The sequence below is a fragment of the Manis javanica genome, chromosome 8 (assembly GCF_040802235.1).
Source record: "Manis javanica isolate MJ-LG chromosome 8, MJ_LKY, whole genome shotgun sequence".
NCBI lineage: Eukaryota > Metazoa > Chordata > Mammalia > Pholidota > Manidae > Manis > Manis javanica.
Window position 1 is genome coordinate 76,285,961 of NC_133163.1, and position 20,831 is coordinate 76,306,791.

General features: G+C 37.9%; 1 protein-coding gene across 8 annotated transcripts in view; it reads left to right on the forward strand.

Moving 5' to 3' along the window:
* CHD8 (chromodomain helicase DNA binding protein 8) overlaps positions 1 to 20,831 on the forward strand; it is an 81,775-nt gene that overhangs the window by 25,589 nt on the left and 35,355 nt on the right. For all 8 annotated transcript variants that reach the window (XM_037017607.2, XM_073211539.1, XM_037017609.2 and 5 more), the window contains 3 exons: positions 19,730 to 19,912; positions 19,994 to 20,062; positions 20,443 to 20,498. In XM_037017607.2, the coding sequence (XP_036873502.1) occupies positions 19,730 to 19,912; positions 19,994 to 20,062; positions 20,443 to 20,498 (308 nt within the window). The remainder of the gene's footprint in view (positions 1 to 19,729; positions 19,913 to 19,993; positions 20,063 to 20,442; positions 20,499 to 20,831) is intronic.

Genomic DNA, 20,831 nt, shown 5'->3' on the forward strand with positions numbered 1-20,831 from the left:
AGATCCCTGATTCAGAAAGATATATGCATCCCTATATTTATTGCAGCACTATTTACAATAGCCAGGATATGGAAGCAACCAAAGTATCCATCAACATGAATGGATAAAGAAAAGGTGGTACATACACACAGTGGAATATTACTCAGCCATAAGAAGAAAACAAATCTTAACCATTTGCAACAACATGGATGGAGCTAGAGGGTGTTATGCTCAGTGAAATAAGCCATGTGGAGAAAGACAAGTACCAAATGAATTCACTCATTTGTGGAGTATAACAACAAAGCAAAACTGAAGAAAAGGAAAACAGCAGCTCACAGATTCCCAAGAAGACACTAGTAGTTACCAAAGGGAAGGGGGTTGGAAGGGTTGGGAGGGAGGCAAAAGGGGATTAAGAGGCATTATGATTAGCACACAAAATGTAGGAGGGGGTCATGGGGAAGGCAGAATAGCACAGTGAGGACAAGTAGTGACTCTGTAGCATCCAACTATGCTAATGGACAGTGACTGCAATGGTGTGTGTTGGGGGTCTTGATAATATGGGTGAATATAATAACCAAAATGTTGCCCATGTGAAACCTTTATAAAATGGTATATATACATATTTTTTGGGGGGGGTATCTTTCTTTTTTAATAAAGGTATTATTGATATACACTTTTGTAAAGGTTTCACATGAAAAACAGTGTGATTCTTACACTCACCCATATTATTGAGTCCTCCCACATACCCCATTGAAGTCACTGTTCATCAGTGTGGTAAGATGCTATAGAGTCACTATTTGCCCTCTCTGTGCTACACTGTCCTCCCCATGATTCCCCCTACACTATGTATGCCAATCATAATACCCCTCAATCCCCTTCTCCCTCCTTCTCCACCTGCCCTCCCCAACCCCTCCCCTTTGGTAATCACTAGGCCCTTCTTGGAGTCTGTGAGTCTGCTGCTGTTTTGGTCCTTCAGTTTTGCTTCATTGTTACACTCCACAAATGAGGGAAATCATTTGGTACTTGTCTTGCTCTGCCTGGTGTATTTCACTGAGCATAATTCCCTCTAGCTCCATCTATGTTGTTGTAAATGGTAGAATTTGATTCTTTCTTAAGGCTGAATAGTATTCCATTGTGTGTATGTATCACATCTTCTTTATCCATTCATCTACTGATGGACACTTAGGTTGCTTCCGTATCTTGGCTATTGTAAAAAGTGCTGCGATAAACATAGAGGTGCATATGTCTTTTTGAATCTGATAAGTTGTATTCTTTGGGTAAATTCCAAGGAGTGGGATTCCTGGGTCAAATGGTATTTCTGTTTTTAGTTTTTGAGGAACCTGCATATTGCTTTCCAGAATTGTTGAACTAGCTTACATTCCCACCAGCAGTGTAGGAGGGCTCCCCTTTCTCTGCATCCTTGCCAGCATTTGTTGTTCTTAGTCAAAATGCTCGCCATCCTAACTGATGTGAGGTGATACCTCATTGTGGGTTTTTATAAGATGGTATGTCAATGATACCTTAATTTAAAAAAATGTACACTCAGAAAAAAGTTTAGAAAGGAAAGGAAAATGGGGGAATTTCACCAACATTAGAATCTATTAAATAATTTCTAAGGCTTTGGAATAAGAGGAGAAGTAACATTACTAAAAGTAGAGTCTAGAAGGAGATTCAAATATGTATGAGAATTTAGTATATGGATTAAAATGCCACTTTAAACCAATGGAAAGAAATATTATTTAATAAATTATGTTAAGGCTACCCACTATACATATTTTCCTTAGCTACCCACTAAGGAAAATAAATGAAACTGGATTTGTTGTGTTGCTGCTTAAACAAGAACAAATTCTGGTTTAATCAAAGGACTGAATATAAAAAATTGAAATCATGAACTTTCTGTAAGACATTAATGAATTTTTAAAAATAATCAACAAGTGTGATAGGTCTTTCTAAGGAGGATATTCAGGTTCAGAAGTCATAATTGGAAAGATGGATACATTTAGCTGTTTAAAAATCATGCGTGTATAACAACAAACAAAATTACATGAATACATAATGTTAACAGATTCTGGAGCGGGATTTCCTAGGTTCTCATCTTGACTTTACTATTTACTAACATTGTCACTTCAGACAAGTTTACTTGACCTCCTGGTGCCTCAATTTCTTCATCTCTAAACTGGAAATATCTACCAAATAGGGTTGTTAAGAGGATTAAATATCAGCATTTATAAAGCACATAGAACAGTACTTAGCTCCTGGTAAGAGAGTGTAGTAAGAGTCACATATGTATTCATTAAATAGATAAACGAAACAAAGGATTAAAGTGTTTGTTAAATATTCAAAAAATAAACTGAAGGCAAATCTTTACAATACAGGTTATACAGAGATTAGTAGATTTTAAAAAGTGGTGTATCAGTTTGGTAGTTTTGCCATAATAGAATACCACAGCCTGGGTGGCTTAAACAACAGAAATTAATTTTATCACAGTAATGAAGGCTAGAAGACCAAGATTAAGAGTTTGTTAGGTTTGGTTACCTCTGAGACCTCTGTGCTTGGCTTGCATATGGCTGCTTTCTCACTGTTAGTGTCTGGTTTTAACTCAGTGCATATATCCCTGGTGTCTTTCTGAATGTCCAAATTTCCTCTTCTCATAAAGACACCCTCAGGGTTAACTAGGGCCCACCCTAATGGCCTCATTTTAACTTAGTCATCTCTTTAAAGGCCCTATCTCCAAATACAGACACATTCTGAGGTAGTAGGGGTTAGGGCTTTAACATAAGAATTTGGGGGGATAAAATTCAGCCCACAACATGTGGTTCAAGCCAGTGTTGGCAGTGGAGTTAAGGAACAGACATTTTGTACACAGGATCTCTGTGGCAAGTCAGTGTTTCACTACGTGACAACAGTTAAAATGGTAATGCCCTTTGACTCAGTGATCCTGTACCTAGCATACTACCTTATGGATACATTCTCAAAAGTATATTGATGTATGTTGCAGCAGTATTTGCAATAGCAAAAATGTCCGAATGTATGTCTGTTCTAGAGAAACAGTTAAATAATGAAAACCTATTCAATAAGAAACTACATGGCAGTTAACAGCAGTGAAGTAGGACTTTGCTAATGTGGAAAACTCCATATTAAATGAAAAAAGGTAGGTGTAAAATAGTGTATGTAATATATCTTTAGTAACTTTAAAGAGTATATGTGTGCACATGCATGCAGGTGCATAACATGTAGGTACATTTTTTTTTCCTGGGAAGGATACATAAATTGTTTTAAGAGTGTCCATCTTTGAGTAGATAGGTTTAAGGGTAAGTTGTCAAATCGCTATACTTTTCATTTTTCTTAGGAACTGTAAGGCTTTTTAACTCCTTAAACATTTGCCATTTTGTTTTTTAGGTTAAAAAATACATATATATATATATATATATATATATATATATATATATATATATATATGTAAAAAAAATTAACAACAGTGCAAAAAAATAGACACTATGAAAACCTCCCATGGTAGACCCCAACTTCACAGTCCCTCAGTTCTCTTCCCTGGAACCTCTGTTATTTTTTTGTGTATCTTCCAAGAAATATTCTTTAAGGAGCACTCTACATCCACTTAATATTAATATTCCATATCTATTCTCCTGAATTGTGCTTTTTTTCTCCAGAAGTGTCTTGGAGGTTGTTCTTTATCAGAAAAGATACATCTAGCTCATTCTTTGCCCCACCCTCATTTTTATTTTGGAAATTTTGAAATATACACCAAAATAGAGATTATATAATGAACTCATGTATTCCATCACCCCAAATTATCTTTTCTTAACGCTCTTTCAGTCACTTTACCCTCTGTCCGTAGACTAAACTGAGCCTGTTCGTATAAATTTTCCTGTTCATGTAAAAGGAATCATCTAGTATGTATTCTTGGGTCCCACTTCTTTCAACATAATGTTTTTGAGTTTCATTCATATTGTTGAATGGGTCAACAGTTCATTTTTTTTTTTTTCCTTGAGATTTTATGAATGTACTGCCATGCTTATCCATTCTCCTATTGATGGGCATTTGGGTTATTTCCAATTTGGACCTGTTATGAATGAGGCTGCAATGAACAGTCTTAGTACAAGTTATTTTGGACATAGATTTTTCTATCTCATAGTTAAATCTCCAGTAGTGGAATTGATAATCCATAGGGTAAATATACAGACATTAACTTTGTAAGATAATCTTCCAGTTTCCAAAGTGATTGTGTCATTTTACACTTCCACCAGTAATGAGAGTTTCAGTTCCATGTCTTCAACATTTGGTGGTGTCAGTCTACTCCATTCTTTAAGTAGTTCTGTAGTATTCCATTTTTTGACTATCATAATATGTTTAATCCCCAGTTGATGGGCATTTAGGATTTGTCTGGTCCTCTACTACCACAGGTTCATTTCTTTTTTTTTCTTTTGGTTTCTTGAAATGTTGTTGATACATAATCTTATATTGGTTTCAGATGTACAACACAGTGGTTCAATCGTTACCCATATTATTAAATCCTCACTCCCTCTAGTGTAGTTACTATATGTCAACATAGAAAGATGTTACAGGATCATGGACTATATTCTCCATGCCATGACCAACTTATATTGTGATTAAGAATTATTGTGCCTCTTTATCCTCCTCACCTTCCCCACCTGCCCACCCCAACCCCTCCGCATGATAACCACTAGTTACTTTTGAGTGTCTCTGAATCTACTGCTATTTTGTTCCTTCTGTTTTGCTTTGTTTTTAAATTCAACATATAAGTGAAATCATATGGTATTTGTCTTTCTCTGCCTGGCTTATTTCACTGAGCATAATACTCTCTAGGTCTATCCATGTTGTTGCAAATGCCAGGATTTTCTTTTCTTTTTATCGTTGAATAATACTCCATTATGTATATGTATCACATCTTCTTTATCCATTCATCTATTGATGGACACTTTGGTTACTTCCATATCTTGGCTATTGTAAATAATATGGCGATAACAGGGGAGCATATGTCTTTTTGAATCAGGGATTTTGTTTTCTTCGGGTAAATCCCTAAAAGTGGAATTCCTAGGTAAAATTGTATTTCTGTTTTAGTTTTTTAAGGAACCTGCATACTGCTTTTCACAGCAGTTACACCAACTTACATTCCCACTACAGGTTCATTTCTACATTTGAATTTTTGAATCACCTTATCTAATTTAGAAGCTTAGTTTTGTTTTGTCAAATTTATATAATTAGGGAGAATTTAGTTTTCTTATTCCAGAACAGTATATTTTGTTTCTTTAAGTCTTTAGTGTTCCCTAGTGTTTTAGAGTTCTCTTCCTGTAGATTTTATCTATTTCTTATTATATTTAATCCTTTAAATAATTAATCTTTTTTGTTTAAATAGATAGCATCTTTTCTTTCATTTTTTTTTTGGCTTGGTCTCTATAGGAATGCTATTTTATAAATTAATTTTATGCCATGCAGGTTTGCTCAATTTCATTAGTTCTCCTTTTGGTAGCCCATTTGATTCTTTTGAGTTTTCCATATAATCATGATCGAAAAATGATTTTCTCTCCCCATCCTTCCCAATTTTTAATAATGAGGTGAAAGTATTACTTCAGTTGTTTATTTTAAAAATATTTTACTCAACTACTTCAAAGAATACGGTAGATCTAAAATGTACTGATATGAAAACCATCTCCAAGAAACACTGTTAACAATACATATAATATGATCCTATTTATTAAAACAAAACAAATACAAACTCTTTGCAACTAAAGTGAAGAAACAAAATTACAAACAAAATATTCTCACACCTTTGCATTTCAAGGTTGTTCCTCGTGTGAAGTACATTGCACCTTGCAGGCTGAGTCCTGTTTTACTTTCCTAGAGCTTCTTGAGAGTAGTATCTGGGTTACTTTCAGTTGGATTCTGGCTCTTAGATAAAACAATATAGAAAATTAATATATATTCAGTACCTAGAATAAATTGCATGATTTGATATCACATAGTTGATAAATAAGTTGTTTTTTTTTATAAAGCTATCATTGATACACACTCTTACAAAGGTGGTTATTACATTCACCATTATTATTGAGTCCCCATTGAAGTCACCCCCATTCCATCAGTGTAGTAAGATGCCACAGACTCCCTATTTGTCCGCTCTGAGCTACACTGTCTTCCCTGTGACCCCAAACACACCATGTGCACCACTCATGATACTGCACAATACACTACTACCTCCCTTCCCACCCGCCCTCCCCCACCACTTCCCTTTGGTAACCACTACTCTCTTTTATTTATTTATTTGTTTGTTAACTTATTTTCATTTTTTTGAAGAACATTATGTTTACTAGGCTCTCCCATACCACAAGTCCCCCCAACAAACCCCATTACAGTCACTGTCCATCAGCATAGTAAGATGTTGTAGAAACACTACTTGTCTTCTCTGTGTTGCAAAGCCCTCCCCTTTCCCCCCCCCCCCCCATTATACATGCTAATCATAATACCCCCTTTCCTCTTCCCCACCCTTATCCCTCCCCACCCCCCCATTCTCCCCAGTCTCTTTCCCTTTGTTAACTGTTAGTCCATTCTTGGGTTCTGTGCTTCTGCTGCTGTTTTGTTCCTTCAGTTTTTCCTTTGTTCTTATACTCCACAGATGAGTGAAATCATTTGGTACTTGTCTTTCTCTGCTTGGTTTATTTCACTGAGCATAATACCCTCTAGCTCCATCCATGTTGTTGCAAATGGTAGGATTTGTTTTCTTCTTATGGCTGAGTAATACTCCATTGTGTGTATGTACCACATTTTTATCCATTCATCTACTGATGGACACACTTAGGTTGCTTCCAATTCATGGCTATTGTAAATAGTGCTGTGATAAACATAGGGGTGCATCTGTCTTTTTCAAACTGGAGTGCTGCATCCATAGGGTAAATTCCTAGAAGTGGAATTCCTGGGTCAAATGGTAAGTCTATTTTGAGCATTTTGAGGAACCTCCATATTGCTTTCCACAATGGTTGAACTAATTTACATTCCCACCAGCAGTGTAGGAGGGTTCCCCTTTCTCTGCAACCTCGCCAACATTTGTTGTTGTTTGTCTTTTGGATGGTGGCCATCCTTAGTGGTGTGAGGTGATATCTCATTGTGGTTTTAATTTGCATTTCTCTGATGACAAGCGATGTGGAGCATCTTTTCATGTGTCTGTTGGCCATCTGAATTTCTTCTTTGAACTGTTTAGCTTCTCTGCCCACTTTTTAATTGGATTATTTGCTTTTTGTTTTGAGGAGCGTGACCTCCTTATATATTTTCAATGTCAAGCCTTTATCGGATCTGTCATTTACGAAAATATTCTCCCATACTGTAGGGTACCTTTTTGTTCTGTTGATGGTGTTCTTTGCTGTACAGAAGCTTTTCAGCTTGATATAGTCCTACTTGTTCATTTTTGCTTTTGTTTTCCTTGCCCAGGGAGATATGTTCATGAAGAAGTCGCTAATGTTCACATCCAAGAGATTTTTGCCTATGTTTTTTTCTAAAAGTTTTATGGTTTCATGACTTACATTCAAGTCTTTGATCCATTTCAAATTTACTTTTGTGTATGGGGTTATACAGTGATCCAGTTTCATTCTCTTACATGTAGCTGTCCAGTTCTGCCAGCACCATCTGCTGAATAGACTGTCATTTCCCCATTGTATGTCCATGGCTCCTTTATCGAATATTAATTGACCATATATGTTTGTGTTAATGTCTGGATTCTGTAATCTGTTCCACTGGTCTGTGGCTCTGTTCTTGTGCCAGTACCAAATTGTCTTGATTACTATGGCTTTCTAGTAGAGCTTGAAGTTGGGGAGTGAGATCCCTGCCATTTTATCCTTCTTTCTCAGGATTGCTTTGGCTATTTGGGGTCTTTGGTGTTTCCATATGAATCTTTGACCCATTTGTTCCAGTTCGTTGAAGAATGTTGTTGGTAATTTAATAGGGATTGCATCAAATCTGTATATTGCTTTGGGCAGGGTGGCCATTTTGACGATATTAATTCTTCCTAGCCAGGAGCATGGGATGAGTTTCCATTGGTTAGTGCCCTCTTTAATTTCTCTTAAGAGTGTCTTATAGTTTTCAGGGTATAGGTCTTTCACTTCTTTGGTTAGGTTTATTCCTAGGTATTTTATTCTTTTTGATGCAATTGTGATTGGCATTGTTTTCCTGATTTCTCTTTCTATTGGCTCATTGTTAGTGTATAGGAAAGCCACAGATTTCTGTGTGTTAATTTTGTATCCTGCAACTTTGCTGTATTCTGAGATCAGTTCTAGTAGTTTTGCAGTGAAGTCTTTAGGGTTTTTTATGTACAATATCATGTCATCTGCAAATAGTGACAGTTTAACTTCTTCTTTACCGATCTGGATTCCTTGTATTTCTTTGTTTTGTCTAATTGCCGTGGCTAGGACCTCCAGTACTATGTTAAATAACAGTGGGGAGAGTGGGCATCCCTGTCTTGTTCCCGATCTCAGAGGAAAAGCTTTCAGCCTCTTACTGTTCAGTATGATGTTGGCTGTGGGTTTATCATATATGGCCTTTATTATGTTGAGGTACTTGCCCTCTATACCCATTTTGCTGAGAGTTTTTATCATGAATGGATGTTGAATTTTGTCAAATGCTTTTTCAGCATCTATGGAGATGATCATGTGGTTTTTGTCTTTCTTTTTGTTGATGTGGTGGATGATGTTGATGGATTTTCGAATGTTGTACCATCCTTGCATCCCTGGGATGAATCCCACTTGGTCATGGTGTATGATCCTTTTGATATATTTTTGAATTCAGTTTGCTAATATTTTATTGTGTATTTTTGCATCTACGTTCATCAGTGATATTGGTCTGTTATTTTCTTTTTTGGTGGGGTCTTTGCCTGGTTTTGGTATTAGGGTGAATGAGTTGGCTTCATGGAATGAGTTTGGGAGTATTCCCTCCTCTTCCATTTTTTGGAAAACTTTAAGGAGAATGGGTGTTATGTCTTCTCTGTATGTTTGATAAAATTCTGAGGTAAATCCATCTGGCCCGGTGGTTTTCTTCTTGGGTAGTTTTTTGATTACCGCTTCAATTTCTTTGCTGGTAATTGGTTTGTTTAGATTTTGTGTTTCTTCCTTGGTCAGTCTTGGAAGGTTGTATTTTTCTAGGAAGTTGTCCATTTCTTCTAGGTTTTCCAGCTTCTTAGCAGATACGTTTTCATAGTAGTCTCTAATAATTCTTTGTATTTCTGTTGGGTCCGTCGTGATGTTTCCTTTCTCATTTCTGATTCTGTTGATTTGTGTTGATTCTCTTTTTCTCTTAATAAGTCTGGCTAGAGGCTTATCTATTTTGTTTATTTTCTCAAAGAACCAGCTCTTGGTTTCGTTGATTTTTTGCTATTGTTTTATTCTTCTCAATTTTGTTTATTTCTTCTCTGATCTTTATTATGTCCCTCCTTCTGCTGACTTCAGGCCTCATTTGTTCTTCTTTCTCCAATTTTGATAGCTGTGACGTTAGGCTATTCATTTCGGTTTATTCTTCCTTCTTTAAATGTGCCTGGATTGCTATATGCTTTCCTCTTAAGACTGCTTTCGCTGTGACCCGCAGAAGTTGGGGCTTTCTGTTGTTGTCATTTATCTCCATATATTGCTGGATCTCCATTTTAATTTGGTCATTGATCCATTGACTATTTAGAAGCATGTTAAGCCTCCATGTGTTTGTGAGCCTTTTTGCTTTCTTGGTACAATTTATTTCTAGTTTTATACCTTTGTGGTCTGAAAAGTTGGTTGGTAGGATTTCAGTCTTTTGGAATTTACTGAGGCTCTTTTTGTGGCCTAGTATGTGGTCTATTCTGGAGAATGTTCCATGTGGACTTGAGAAGAATGTGTATCCTGTTGCTTTTGGGTGTAGAGTTCTATAGATGTCTATTAGGTCCATCTGTTCTAGTGTGTTGTTCAGTGCCTCTATGTCCTTACTTATTTTCTGTCTGGTGGATCTGTCCTTCGGAGTGAATGGTGTGTTGAAGTCTCCTAAAAGGAATGCATTGCAGTCTACTTCCTCCTTTAGTTCTGTTAGTATTTGTTTCACATGTGCTGGTGCTCCTGTTTTGGGTGCATATATATTTAGAATGGTTATATCCTCTTGTTGGACTGAGCCCTTTATCATTATTTAATGTCCTTCTTTATGTCTTGTTACTTTCTTTGTTTTGAAGTCTGTTTTGTCTGATACTAGTACTGGGACTCCTGCGCTTTTCTCCCTATTGTTTGCATGAAATATGTTTTTCCATCCCTTGAGTTTTAGTCTGTGCATGTCTTTGGGTTTGAGGTGAGTCTCTTGTAAGCAGCATATAGATGGGTCTTGTTTTTTTTATCCATTCTCTTATTCTGTGTCTTTTGATTGGTACATTCAGTCCATTTACATTTAGGGTGATTATCGATAGGTATGTACTTATTGCCGTTTCAGGCTTTAGATTCGTGGTTACCAAAGGTTCCAGGTTACTTTCCTGACTATCTAAGAGTCTAACTTAACTCACTTAGTATGCTGTTACAAACACAATCTAAAGGTTCTTTTCTATTTCTCCTTCTTTTTCTTCCTCCTTCGTTCTTTATATATTAGGTATCAGATTCTATACTTTTTCTCTATCCCTTGATTGGCTTTGGGGATAATCAGTTTGATTTTGCATTTGCCTCGCAATCAGCTGCTCCACCTTCCCTACCATGATTTTACTACCTCTGGTGACAGCTATCCAACCCTAGGAACACTTCCATCTGTAGCAGTCCCTCCAAAATAGACTGCAGAGATGTTTTGTGGGAGGTAGACTCTCTCAGTCTAAAAAAGACTTTTTGCTTATCTGGAAATTGTTTAATCCCTCCTTCAAATTTAAATGATAATCTTGCCGGATAAAATAATCTTGGTTCCAGGCCCTTTGCTTCATGGCATTAAATACATCATGCCACTCCCTTCTGGCCTGTAAGGTTTCTGCTGAGAAGTCTGTTGTTAGTCTGATGGGCTTTCCTTTGTATGTGATCTTATTTCTGCCTCTGGCTGCTTTTAACAGTCTGTCCTTATCCTTGATCTTTCCCATTTTAATTACTCTGTCTTGGTGTTGTCTTCCTTGGGTCCCTTGTGTAGGGGGTTCTGTGGATCTCCATGGCCTGAGAGACTATCTCCTTCCCCAGATTGGGGAAGTTTTCAGGAACTACCTCCTCAAAGACACTTTCTATCCCTTTTTCTCTCTCTTCTTTTTCTGGTATCCCTATAATGTGAATATTGTTGTGCTTGGATTGGTCACAGAGTTCTATCAATGTTCTTTCATTTTTAGAGATCCTTTTTTCTCTCTGTGCCTCAGCTTCTTTGTATTCCTCTTCTCTAGTTTCTATTTCATTTATTGTCTCCTCCACCGTATCCAACGAGTTGTATTAACAATTTTACTCCGGACAAGGTTCCTTTGGCGGTTCATGTTTGCATATGGTGCCCTCTATTGTCCAGAAGCTCTATTCTGGAGCTGCTGAGCCCCTGAAGAAATGTCAGGGGTCGCAGGGAGTGGTACTGGGGGTAGGAAAGAGCTGTTCCCCGCCTCCTGGCTCCTGTGCCTGTCTCCACTGCCTGAGCCAGTGAGCTGGGCACACAGGCATAAGTTTTTGTCCCAGAGCAGCCAGATATGGATCCCTGCTTTCCACAAGCAGCCGGAATCCCAGTCTCCCCAGGAACTCTGCCTGTATTAACTTTCCAATCCGGTAGTCATGCCAGTCTCATGAAAGCAGCATGAAATGTAGGTTTGTGCTCCCAGCACAGATCTCCAGAGCTAGGTATTCAGCAGTCTCAAGCCTTCCCCTCCCTCCCTGCTCCATTTCTCTTCCTCCCACCAGTGAGCTTGAGTGGGGGAAGGGCTCGGGTCCCGCTGAGCCACAGCTCTGGTACGTTACCCCATTCGCTGAGGTCTGCTCTGTTCTCCAGGTGTGTGCAGTCTGACACGTGCTCTTTCCAGTTGCTCTCTCGGGATTAGTTGCGCCAATTAAAATTTCTAATTGTATCTAGTTTTAGGAGGAAGCCTCTGTCTCTCACGCCGCCATCTTTAATCCCATCCCACTACTCTCTTACTGGAGTCTGAGTCTGCTGCTATTTTGTTCCTTCAGTTTTGCTTCATTGTAATACTCCACAAATGAGGGAAATCATTTGGTACTTGTTTTTCTCTGCCTGGCTTATTTTAGTGAGCATAATACCCTCTAGCTCTATCCATGTTGCAAATGATAGGATTTGTTTCTTTCTTATGGCTGGATAGTAGTCCATACTGTATATGTACCATATCTTCTTTATCCATTCATCTACTGCTGGACATTTAGGTTGCGTCCATACCTTGGCTATTGTAAATAGTGCTGCAATAAACATAGGAGGTGCATATGTCTTTTCGAAATTGGGTTCCTGCATTCGTAGGGTAAATTGCTAGGAGTGGAATTCCTGGGTCAAATGATGTTTCTGTTTTGAGTTTTTTGAGGAACTTACATATTGCTTTCCACAATGGTTGAACTAGTTCACATTCCCACCAGCAGTGTAAGAGGGTTCCCCTTTCTCCACAACCTCGTGAGCATTTGTTGTTGTCTTTTGGATGATGGCCATCCTAACTGGTGTGAGGAGATATCTCAATGTGGTTTTAATTTGCATTTCTCTGATGATTAATGATTTGGAGCATCTTTTCATGTGTTTGTTGGCCATCTGAATTTCTTCTTTGGGGAAGTGTCTGGTCAGCTCCTCTGCCCATTTTTTAATTGGATTATTTGCTTTTTGTTTGTTGAGGTGCATGAGCTCTTTGTATATTTTGGATGTCAACCCCTTATCAGATATGTCATTTATGAATATATTTTCCCATACTGTATGATGTCTCTTTGTTCTGCTGATGGTGTCCTTTGCTATTTAGTTTGATGTAGTCCCATTTCTTTGTTTTTCCCTTTGTTCCCCTTGCGCGTGAAGATATGTTCATGAAGAAGTTGTTCGTGTTTGTATTCAAGATATTTTTGCCTATGTTGTCTTCTAACAGTTTTTTATGGTTTAATGACTTATATCCAGGTCTTTGATCCATTTTGAGTTTACTTTTGTATATGGGGTTAGACAATCCAGTTTCATTCTCTTGCACGTAGCTGTCCAGTTTTGCCAACACCAGTTGTTGAAGAGGCTGTCATTTCCCCATCATATATTCATGGGTCTTTTATCATATATTAATTGAAAAATATGCTTGGGTTTATATCTGGGCTCTCTCTTCTCTTCCACTGGTCTATGGGTCTATTCTTGTGCCAGTACCAAATTGTCTTGATTACTGTGTCTTTGTAGTAGAACTTGAAGTCAGGGAGCATAATCCCCCTACTTTATTCTTCCTTCTCAGGATTGCTTTGGCTCTTTGGGGTCTTTTGTGATTCTGTATGAATTTTATAGCTATTTGCTCTAGTTCCTTGAAGAATGCTGTTGCCATTTTAATAGGGATTGCATTGACTCTATAGATTGCTTTAGGCAGGATGGCCGTTTTGACAATATTAATCATTCCTATCCATGAGCATGTAATGTGTTTCCATATATTGGTATCTTCTTTAATTTCTCTTACGAGTGTCTTGTAGTTTTCAGGGTATAGGTCTTTCACTTCCATGGTTAGGTTTATTCCTAGGTATTTTATTCTTTTTAATGCAGTTGTGAATGGAATTGTTTTCCTGATTTCTCTTTCTGCTAGTTCATCATTACTGTGTAGGAATGCAACAGATTTCTGTGTATTAGTTTTGTATCCTACAACTTTGCTGAATTCAGATATTAGATCTAGTAGTTTTGGAGTAGATTGTTTAGGGTTTTTTATGTACAATATCATGTCATCTGCAAACAGTGCAGTTTAACTTTTTCCTTGCCAATCTGGATGCCTTTTATTTCTTTGTGTTATCTGATTGCTGTGGCTAGGACCTCCAGAACTACGTTGAATAAAAGCAGGGAGAGTGGTCATCCTTGTCTTGTTCCTGATTTTAAAGCAAAAGCTTTCAGCTTCTCACTGTTAAGTATAATGTTGGCTGTGGGTTTGTCATATATGGCCTTTATTATGTCAAGGTACTTGCCCTCTATACCCATTTTGTTGAGAGTTTATATCATGAATGGATGTTGAATTTTGTTGAATGCTTTTTCAGCATCTATGGAGACAATCATGTGGTTTTTTGTCCTTTTTGTTGATGTGGTGAATGATGTTGATGAATTTTTGAATGTTGTACCATTCTTGCATCCCTGGAGTAAATACTGCTTAATCATGATGGATGACCTTTTTGATGTATTTCTGAATTCTGTTTTCTAATATTTTGTTAAGTATTTTTGCATCTATGTTTATCAGGGATATTGGTCTGTAATTTTCTTCTTTTGTGGTGTCTTTGCCTGGTTTTGATATTAAAGTGATGTTGGCCTCATAGAATGAGTTTTGAAGTATTCCCTCCTCTATTCCTTTTTGGAAAACTTTAAGGCGCATGGGTATTATTTCTACACTAAATGTTTGATAAAAATCAGCAGTGAAACCGTCTGGTCCAGGAGTTTTGTTGTTAGGTTGTTTTTTGTTTACCAATTCGATTTCCTTACTCATAATTGGTCTATTCAGATTTTCTGTTTCTTCCTGGGTCAGCCTTGGCAGGTTGTATTTTTCTAGAAACCTGTCCATTTCTTCTAGGTTATCCAGTTTTTAGCATATAATTTTTCATAGTATTCTCTCATAATTCTTTGTATATCTGTGGTATCTGTAGTGATTTTTCCTTTTTCATTTCTGATTCTGTTTATGTGTGTTTACTCTCTTTTTTTCTTGGTATGTCTGGCTATGGGTTTTCTATTTTGTTTATTTTCTCAAATAACCACCTCCTGCTTTCATTGATTCTTTCTATTGTTTTATTCTTCTTGATTTTATTTATTTATGCTCTAATCTTTATTATGTCCCTCCTTCTGACTCTGGGCCTAATTTGTTCTTTTTTCTAGTTTTGTTAATTGTGAGTTTAGTCTGTTCATATAGGATTTTTCTTCTTTCCTGAGGTAGGCCTGTATTGCTGTATACTTCCCTCTTAACATGGCCTTCGCTGCCTCCCAGATTTTACAGTGTTGAAATAGTTGTCATTTGTCTCCATATATTGGTTGATCTCTGTTTTTATTTGGTTATTGATCCATTGATTATTTAGGAGCATGTTGTTAAGCCTCCATGTGCTTGTGGGCTTTTTCATTTTCTTTGCATAATTTATTTTTAATTTCATACCTTTATGGTCTGAGAAGCTCATTGGTACAATTTCAATCTTTTTGAATTTATTTAGGCTCTTTTTTGTGGCCCAGCTTATGATCTATTCTTGAAAATGTTCCATGTGCACTTGAGAAGAATGTGTATTCTGTTGCTTTTGGATGGAGTGTTCTGTAGATGTCTATTAAGTCTATCTGTTCTAATGTGTTGTTCGGTGCCTTTATCTCCTTATTTATTTTCTGTCTGGTTTATCTGTCCTTTGTAGTACGTGGTGTGTTGAAGTCTCCTAAAATGAATGCATTGCATTGTATTTCCTCCTTTAATTTTGTAGTATTTGTTTCACATACATAGGTGATCCTGTGTTGGATGCATAAATATTTATAATGGTTGTATCTTGTTGTTGGACTGACTCTTTTATCATTATGTAATGTCCTTCTTTGTCTCTTGTTACTGTCTTTGTTTTGAAGTCTATTTTGTCTGACAGAAGTACTGCAACTTCTGCCTTTTTCTCCCTATTAATTGCATGAAATATCTTTTTCTCTCCCTTCACTTTTAGTCTGTATGTTTTTGGGTTTGAAGTCAGTCTCTTGTAGGCCGCACATAGACGGGTCTTGTTTTTTTATCCATTCAGTGACTATGTGTTTTGATTGGTGCATTCACTCCATTTACATTGAGGGTGATTATCGATAGGTATGTACTTATTGACATTGCAGGCTTTAGATTCATGGTTACGAATGGTTCAAGGGTAATTCCCTTATTATATAACAATCTAATTTAACTCATTAGTATGCTATTACAAACACAACCTAAAGGTTCTTTTTTTTTTCCTTCCTCCTCCCATTCTTTACATATTAGATATCATATTCTGTTCTCTTTGTCTATCCCTTGGCTGACTTTGGGGATAGTTTATTTGATTTTACATATCTTAGTAATTAAGTGTTTTACTTTTTTTTCTGTAGTTTTATTTCCTTTGGTGACTGGCATTTAGCCTTAGAAACACTTCCATCTATAGCAGTCCCTTCAAAATACACTGTAGAGATGGTTTGTGGAAAGTACATTGTCTCAGCTTTTCCTTATCTGGAAATTGTTTAGTTCCTCCTTCAAATTTAAATGGTAATCTTGCTGGGTAGAGTATTTTTTGTCCGAGGCCCTTCTGTTTCATTGCATTAAATATATCATGCCACTCCCTTCTGGCCTGTAAGGTTTCTGTTGAGTATTCTGATGATAGCCTGATGGATTTTCCTTTGTACATGATCTTTTTTCTCTCTCTAGCTGCTTTTAATAGTCTTTCCTTATCCTTGGTCTTTGCCATTTTAATTACTATATGTCTTGGTGTTGTGTTCCTTGGGTCCCTTGTGTTGGGAGATCTATGCACTTCCATAGCCTGAGAGACTATGTAATTCCCCAGATTGGGGAAGTTTTCAGAAATTACCTCCTCAAAGATACTTTCTATTCCTTTTTGTCTCTCTTCTTCTGGTACCCCTATAATATGAATATTGTTCCATTTGGGTTGGTCACACAGTTGTCTCAATATTCTTTCATTCCTAGGGATCCATTTTTCTCTCTGTGCCTTAGCTTCTTTGTATTTCTCTTCTCTAATTTCTATTTCATTCATCATCTCTTCCACCATATCTAATCTGCTTTTAAATCCCTGCATTTTATGTTTCATTTCTTATATGGAATCTCTTAATGATTGAATCTCCAGCCTAAATTCATCCCTGCCTTCTTTTTTTTTTAAGGTATCATTGATACACTCTCTTATGAAGGTTTCACATGAGGAAATAACGTGGTTACTACATTTACCCATATTATCAAGTCCTCACCCATACCCCAGTACAGTCATTGTCCATCAGTGTAGTAAGATGCCCCAGATTCACTGTTTGCCTTCTCTGTGCTACACATTTTCCCTGTGACCTTTCCACCATGTGTACTAAGTATAATACCCCTGAATCCCCATCTCCATCCATCCCAACCTGCCCTCCCACACCCCTCCCCTTTGGTAACCACTAGTCCCTTCTTGGGAGTCTGTGAGTCTGCTGCTATTTTGTTCCTTTAGTTTTTCTTCATCGTTATATTCCACAAATGAGGGAAATCATTTGTCACTTGTCTTTCTCCTCCTGGCTTATTTCATTGAGCATAATATCCTCCAGCTCCATCCATGTTGTTGCAAATGGTAGGATTTGTTTCTTTCTTATGGCTGAATAGTATTCCATTGTGTATATGTACCACATCTTCTTTATCCATTCATCTACTGATGGACATTTTGGTTGCTTTCATATCTTGGCTCTTGTAAATAGTGCTGCAGTAAACATAGGGGTGCATATGTCTTTTTGAGTCTGAGAAGTATTCTTTGGGTAAATTCCAAGGAGTAGGATTCCTGGGTCAAATGGTATTTCTATTTTTAATTTTTTGAGGAACCTCCATATTGCTTTCCGCAGTGGTTGAATTAGCTTACATTCCCACCAGCAGTGTAGGAGTGTTCCCCTTTCTCTGCATCCTTGCCAGCATTTATTGTTCTTAGTCTTTTCCATGCTGGCCATCCTTACTGGTGTGAGATGCTATCTCATTGTGGTTTTAATTGCATTTCCCTGATGATTAGTGATGTGGAGCATCTTTTCATGTGTCTGTTGACCAGCTGAATTTCTTCTTTGGAGAATTGTCTCTTCATATCCTCTGCCCATTTTTTAATCGGGTTATTTGCTTTTTGGGTGTTGAGGTTTGTGACTTCTTTATATTTTTTCGATGTTAACCCCTTGTTGGATATGTCATTTGCAAATATATTCTCTCATAGTATAGGATCCCTCATAGTCTAGGATCTGTTGATGGTGTCCTTTGCCATACAGTAACTTTTTAGTTTGATGTAGTCCCATGTAGGTATTTTTGCTTTTGTTTCCCTTGCTTGAGGAGATGTGTTCAGGAAGAAGGTGCTCATGCTTATATTCAGGAGATTTTTGCCTATGTTGTCTTCTAAGAGTTCCATGGTTTCATGATTTCCATTCAGGTCTTTGATCCATTTTGAGTTTGCTTTTGTGTATGGGGTTAAACAATAATCCAGTTTCATTCTCTTGCATGTAGCCGTCCAGTTTTGCCAACACCAATTGTTGAAGAGGTTGTCATTTCCCCATTGTATGTCCATGGCCCGTTTGTCATATATTAATTGACCATATGTGGTTGGGTTTATATCAGGGCTCTATATTCTGTTCTGTTGATCCATGAGTCTGTTCTTGTGCCAGTACCAAATTGTCTTGATTACTGTAGCTTCATCCTTGAATTCTTGAATATTTTTCTGTATCTCCATGAGCATGTTTATGATTTTTATTTTGAACACTCAACAGAAGTTTGAAGAGTTCAATTTCACTTGGTCCTTTTCTGGTTTTTGTGAGATTTTGTTTTGTGCCAGGCTCCATTGATGTTTCATATTTTTATGTGGCACCCTCTAGTGCCCAGAATCTGTTGTCTCTGGAGCTCTTATCCCCTGGAGTGATGTCAGGGGTCGCAGGGTAGTGGCGCTGGTGGCTGAGGGGAGGAAAGAGCTGTTTCCTGCTTTCGGCTGCAGTGCCTCTCTCCACTGTCAGAGCCAGTGGGCTGAGCTCACAGGTGTATGCCACTGTGCTTTCTGTTTGTATCTGCCATAGATGGGGCTTCTCTCTGGCTAGCCTGACGCCAGGGCAGGGACTGCCATTTTTTGATCAGGTGCTGGCAGGCCAGGAGGAAAGCACAGCAGGTTGTGTATCATGGTTGGAGGCCTCAGAGCTGAGTCGCCAGCCAGGGAGATGGGGCACCTGAAACTCCTGAAAGTTCCCAATCTGCTGGGCTGAGTGTGCGCAGACAAATTTGTCCACCTATCCTTTCTCCTGAGCAGCAAGCTCTGTGCAATCCTTGCCCCTTAGGAGCCCTTTTGCTGTTAGGAAGACTCTCAGACTGCGTGCCTTTCTTTTGTCTCAGAACAGCAGGATGTGGATCACTGGTTTCCACAAACCACTGGAATCTCAGTCTCTCCAGGTATTCCCCCTGTCAGAGCTTTCCAACCCCACTAATCTCCAGAGCATCTTGCAATGTAGATTCTTGCTCTGAAAGCAGATCTCTAGGGCTGGGTGTTCAGCAGTCCTAGGCTTCTTCCTCCTCCCCACTTTGTTTCTCTTCCTCCCAGCAGTGAGCTGCTGTCGGGGAAGGGCTAGGGTCCCGCTGGATGAAGGTTTGGTATGTTACCCTGTTTTGTGAGTTCTGGTCTTTTCTCCAGCTGTATGCAGTCTCATGCAGCCTTTTTTCCTGTTGCTCTTTCAGGATTAGTTGTATTACCTATATTTTCTTATTATACATGGTTTTGGGAGGAGTTCTCTGTCTCATCTCTCATGCCACCATCTTTAATCCTCTCTGATAAGTAAGTTCTTTACTGTCTTTTTGTTTGTTTGTTTCCATAGGGATTTTGGAGTAAAATCTAAGTGTATGACTTACTATAGGCAAATAGTTCTAAAGATTTTCTCTTTGAGAGACAATGAGAAATTATTTGAACCATTTTTGCTTCTACAGAAGAGACGGTCAAACCGCCAAGTTAAGCGAAAAAAGTATACAGAGGATCTGGATATAAAGATCACTGATGATGAAGAAGAAGAAGAAGTAGATGTAACTGGTCCAATAAAAACTGAGCCTATCCTCCCTGAACCAGTGCAGGAACCAGATGGCGAGACTTTGCCTTCCATGCAGTTCTTTGTGGTAAGCTGAGAACTTGAGAAATTTGAGAGGTTTGTCCTGTTGCTCAGAATCACTGTTGGCTGACTCCATCTTTTTCTACAGGAGAATCCCAGTGAAGAAGATGCAGCCATTGTAGACAAAGTGCTTTCTATGCGGATTGTGAAGAAGGAGGTGAGGGCCTCTATCTTTAATGGCAGCCCATAATGCTACATTTATAGGCTTTATTTAATGAACACTTTGGTTGTCAGGATGTATTTCTGTAGTTATGAGATGGCAGAAGAAAGTTAGCTAGAAAATAGGAACTGTCCCATTGCCTCTTCTTTTGCTTATCTGCTTAAAATGGGTAAAGGCTTATTTTGTTCAGCTATCAGGTCTCTAGTTTTCAAGTAACCAGATTAGTTGTTTAATCCTTCAGTTAGTAATATATTATGGGAGCATTGGTTTTAAGGTCTTCCATGTGTGGTTAAACTTTAAAGTTCTTTTTTTGACAAATTAGACAAATCCTTGATAAATTAGAAGGGTATTAATAACTGTAATTTCTTTCTTCTCAGCTTCCTTCCGGACAATATACTGAAGCAGAAGAATTCTTTGTCAAGTACAAGAACTAGTATGTGATTTGTGCAAAAAGCTCTTCACCCCAAACTCCATAGGGTTGTAAAAAGTTCTCCTGTGTAGTCTCTCCTGGTTGGGAGTGTGTTCCTTTTTTAATTGGCATGTGTTCTGCTAGCCCAAATTACTGTTTTCAAGGAGAAGTTCATGAATTGACATGACTCCTCCTGTTTCCCTGCAGGAAGGTGGGGTCCTCACCAGCTAATTTTGGTAAAATCCCTTGTGATCCTCTATAACTTAATCTAACATTAAGACCTTGCCACTCAAAATGGGATCTGTGGGCCAGCAGAATTGGCATCATTTGGGTACTTGTTAGAAATGTAAACTTCCA